The following is a 3,240-nucleotide window of genomic DNA, read 5'->3' on the forward strand; positions in this document are numbered from 1 at the left end:
CGGGGCAACCTCTTGCCTGCGCGGGGCTTTCCCTGGCACCCTCTTGTAGGAAGCGGTGAGGCTCGGCGGCGGGAGGAAGCTCATTCTGCGGGACTGGGGGCTCCGGCCGCAGCCCGTGCAGTGCCGCAGGGACCGTCCCGCCGCGGGCAGGGATGGATGTGGGGTATGGAGTGATATAGAGATGGAGTGATCGGAGGAAGAAGGCAGCTTCGAGTGTCAGTGCGCTCAATTTGCGCGGTACCCGCAGGGACTGTGTCGGTGCCGACCATCGGGGGGCCGGAGAGCCCGGGGATGTGGGGGACGCACCACCACCTCTCCCCTCCCCCTTCCCCCCCCCCCCCGCCCCGCCCGAGAGGCCGCGCCGCCACCGCGGCTCACGGCGGCGGGCGGGCCGGTGGCGACAGACGGACGCATCGAGGAAGGCAGCGGCTGTGGCACCCCCGAGGCCCCCTTAGAGGCTCCGCCCCGTCCCCCCTCGCCCGGCCCCGCAGGTGGGTCCGCCCATCCCGCCCCGCTCGACTCCGTGCCCCGCACGTCGGGGCGGGCGGACGGGTTCCCCGCGGTGGCGAGGGGCAGAGCCGGGCAGTAGCTCGGCGCGGAAACACCCGCGCCGGCCCAGCCCCGCCGGACGGACGGGGCGCAGCGTCCCCTCGGAGAGGAGAGGGGCGGCAGCGGCTGCTCTCGGCGGCGGCATGGCGGGGCGAGCGGCCGGCCGGCGGGCGGGCTGAGGCGGGGGCCGGGCGGGGAGGCGCCGGCGGCGGGGTCTCACCGCCTTTTCTTGCCGTCCCCCGCAGGGAGCGGCCGGCCCCCCGCGCCACCATTGCCTCGCACGGCAAGGAGGACCTGCTCGCCGTCGCCGCCCGGCTCTGGCAGCGGAGGCGGCGGCTGCTGGCCGCCGCTGGGCTCGCCCTGGCCATGACCGTCGCCCTGCTCGTCGCCTTGCCCCTGCTGCTGCTGCAGGCGCCAGCCGAGAGCGGCGCCCACTACGAGATGATGGGCACCTGCCGCATGATCTGCGACCCGTACAGCGGCGGGCGGCCGCCCGGCCCCGGCAGCACCGCCGCCGTGGAGGCCCTGCAGGACCTGGGGGCCAACCCCCCGCCGCCCTTCGTTCAGGGACCCAAGGGGGAGCCGGGCCGGCCGGGCAAGCCGGGGCCCCGCGGACCGCCCGGGGAGCCTGGTCCGCCGGGTCCGAGGGGCCCGCCGGGGGAGAAGGGAGACGCTGGGAAGCCGGGGCTGCCCGGGCTGGCGCTGGCGGGCGCAGGCGGCGGCGGGAGCGGCGGCGGGGCGGCGGCGGGCGGCGAGACGGCGGGCGGGCTGAGCGCTGCCTTCAGCGGGCCGCGCATCGCCTTCTACGTGGGGCTGAAAAGCCCCCACGAAGGCTACGAGGTCCTTAAGTTCGACGACGTGGTGACCAACCTGGGCAACCATTACGATCCGACCAGCGGCAAGTTCACCTGCCAGGTGCGCGGCATCTACTTCTTCACCTACCACATCCTCATGCGCGGCGGCGACGGCACCAGCATGTGGGCCGACCTCTGCAAGAACGGGCAGGTGGGTTCACGCCGCTGCCCCGCTCCTCCTGCCCACCCCGGGTGTCCCGTCCTGTCCCCAGCGTCCCTGGCGCCGCCGGCGGGCACCGGCCGCCGCCGCTCTCGGGGACGGGAGCATCCGGAGCATCCTCCCTGCCTTCGGGGCGGGGTGCACCGCGGGACCAGCTTCAGAGCCGCGGCAAACTCCAGCCTCCCGGCTTGCAAACTTTCTTGCCGGGGGAATGGGTGATGGAGAAGTGAGGAGGGGGGCAGGAGGTAGTAGAGAGGCTCTGGGGGCTGATGGAGGGTCAGGGGAAGAGGAGCTCAGGGGGCGATGGAGGGGCCGGGACAGAGGGCTCGTGGGGCTAATGTACCCCGCGGCTATGTTGGCAGGTGCGCGCCAGTGCCATCGCCCAAGATGCAGACCAGAACTACGACTACGCCAGCAACAGTGTGGTGCTGCACCTGGATTCTGGCGACGAGGTGTATGTCAAGCTGGATGGAGGAAAAGCTCACGGAGGCAACAACAATAAGTACAGCACTTTCTCGGGCTTTCTTTTATACCCTGATTAGCACACAACAAGCAATGCGACACAACTGGCCCCACCACCGATGTATGTGGGGCTGTTTGGTGTTTCTGTACCGCTTCATGGTGTCCACTGTCTCCGCAGGTTACTTCAGCTTCATTATTATTTTGTATGTTTTGGTTTATTGGGTTTTCTTTTACCCCTGTGAAAACGAAATAGAAGTGAAACAAAGCAATCCTCTTCCTTACTCTCCCCCATGTCCTCTGACCACCCTTTTTCTGTCAGCTTCAGTATTTTGTGTGTTACACTAGGAACCCAGCATCTTGAAACTCTCCAGTGGTTCCCAGAGGGTGTAAAAGAACCCAGAGTTCGGACTGTGCCGCACATAGAATTCAAACTGGTCACATTTCTTCATCAATGAGAATTAATTATGATGAATTTTCAGATCAACTGTTCACAAAGTGGGACTGGACGATACATGGTTTTTCCTCTGCTGCTTTGTTTGTATGGAGTCAAGTGTAAACTTTTCTGTGCAATGCAACGCTCGTGTGAATGATGGTGTCACTAACGTCAAACTTGTTCATGTCTGCGAAAGAATTCAGTTGTTGACCACAGCCACCAAAATATAGCATTAAATTATGTTTTTAGACAATGCCTTCTTGCTTACTGTCTGTTCCAGTGCTGCAAAAGAGCACTGTGGTGGTGCCACGGGAAGGTGGGAGGTAAAGGAGGAGGTCACTTCAGTCCCATAGGTTTGCAGCAAAATTTAAAGTTAGGATGGAGTACCTTGCTCAGGTCTTGATTATGGTTCAGAGGAGCCGGGAAGAAGCAAAAGGAAGGGAAAAAAGGCTTCACCTTCATTCAGTTTTGTAAAAAGAAGGCATACAGTCATCAAGAAGTAAAAGTAGGGGTGTGGAGCTGGTCTGCTAAACTGATTTACTGGGTCTGAGCCTGATCCAGAGGTTATTGAAGTACAGGAAAAGGGGTTTAATCACTGATTATGGAAAGCCGTGTTTCTGTAACACGCTTGACAAATGTAAGAAGGCAGCAGGGAGAGTCTGTCTAAACCCCTACACTTGCAGTGTGCATGTGGGTTGGAGACCAGACCTGACTGCAGGTGGGTCTGCGTGGTCCTGAGGTGGGATGGGAGAAGGACCAAAGACTTCTGGATTCAGTCTGTT

At 62.9% G+C, this 3,240-nt stretch overlaps 1 protein-coding gene across 2 annotated transcripts; it reads left to right on the forward strand.

The window, feature by feature from the left end:
* The first annotated feature begins 444 nt into the window (after positions 1–444).
* On the forward strand, positions 445–2,333 carry C1QL2 (complement C1q like 2). 2 transcript variants are annotated; one of them, XM_057430245.1, is made up of 3 exons: positions 445–491; positions 795–1,554; positions 1,926–2,333. In XM_057430245.1, the coding sequence occupies exons 2-3, from the start codon at positions 916–918 to the stop codon at positions 2,103–2,105; spliced, it is 819 nt and encodes a 272-aa protein (XP_057286228.1). In that variant the 5' UTR covers positions 445–491; positions 795–915; the 3' UTR covers positions 2,106–2,333. The 2 variants fall into 2 exon arrangements, with proteins under 2 accessions (XP_057286228.1, XP_057286227.1); XM_057430244.1 differs by lacking the exon at positions 445–491 and having other exon boundaries at positions 609–1,554.
* Positions 2,334–3,240: the final 907 nt, after the last annotated feature.

This window comes from Pezoporus wallicus, unplaced genomic scaffold, assembly GCF_028554395.1.
Source record: "Pezoporus wallicus isolate ANWC-B61680 ecotype Strahan unplaced genomic scaffold, APGP_CSIRO_Pwel_v1 contig_5261, whole genome shotgun sequence".
Lineage (NCBI taxonomy): Eukaryota > Metazoa > Chordata > Aves > Psittaciformes > Psittacidae > Pezoporus > Pezoporus wallicus.

What these genes read in the sequence shown, in the direction of transcription:
- C1QL2 (XM_057430245.1), top strand. Translation starts at nt 916, where the DNA reads ATGACCGTCGCCCTGCTCGTCGCCTTGCCCCTGCTGCTGCTGCAGGCG. An exon ending in ACCTCTGCAAGAACGGGCAG is followed by an intron (nt 1,555 to 1,925) that starts GTGGGTTCACGC and finishes CTATGTTGGCAG; the next exon opens with GTGCGCGCCAGTGCCATCGC.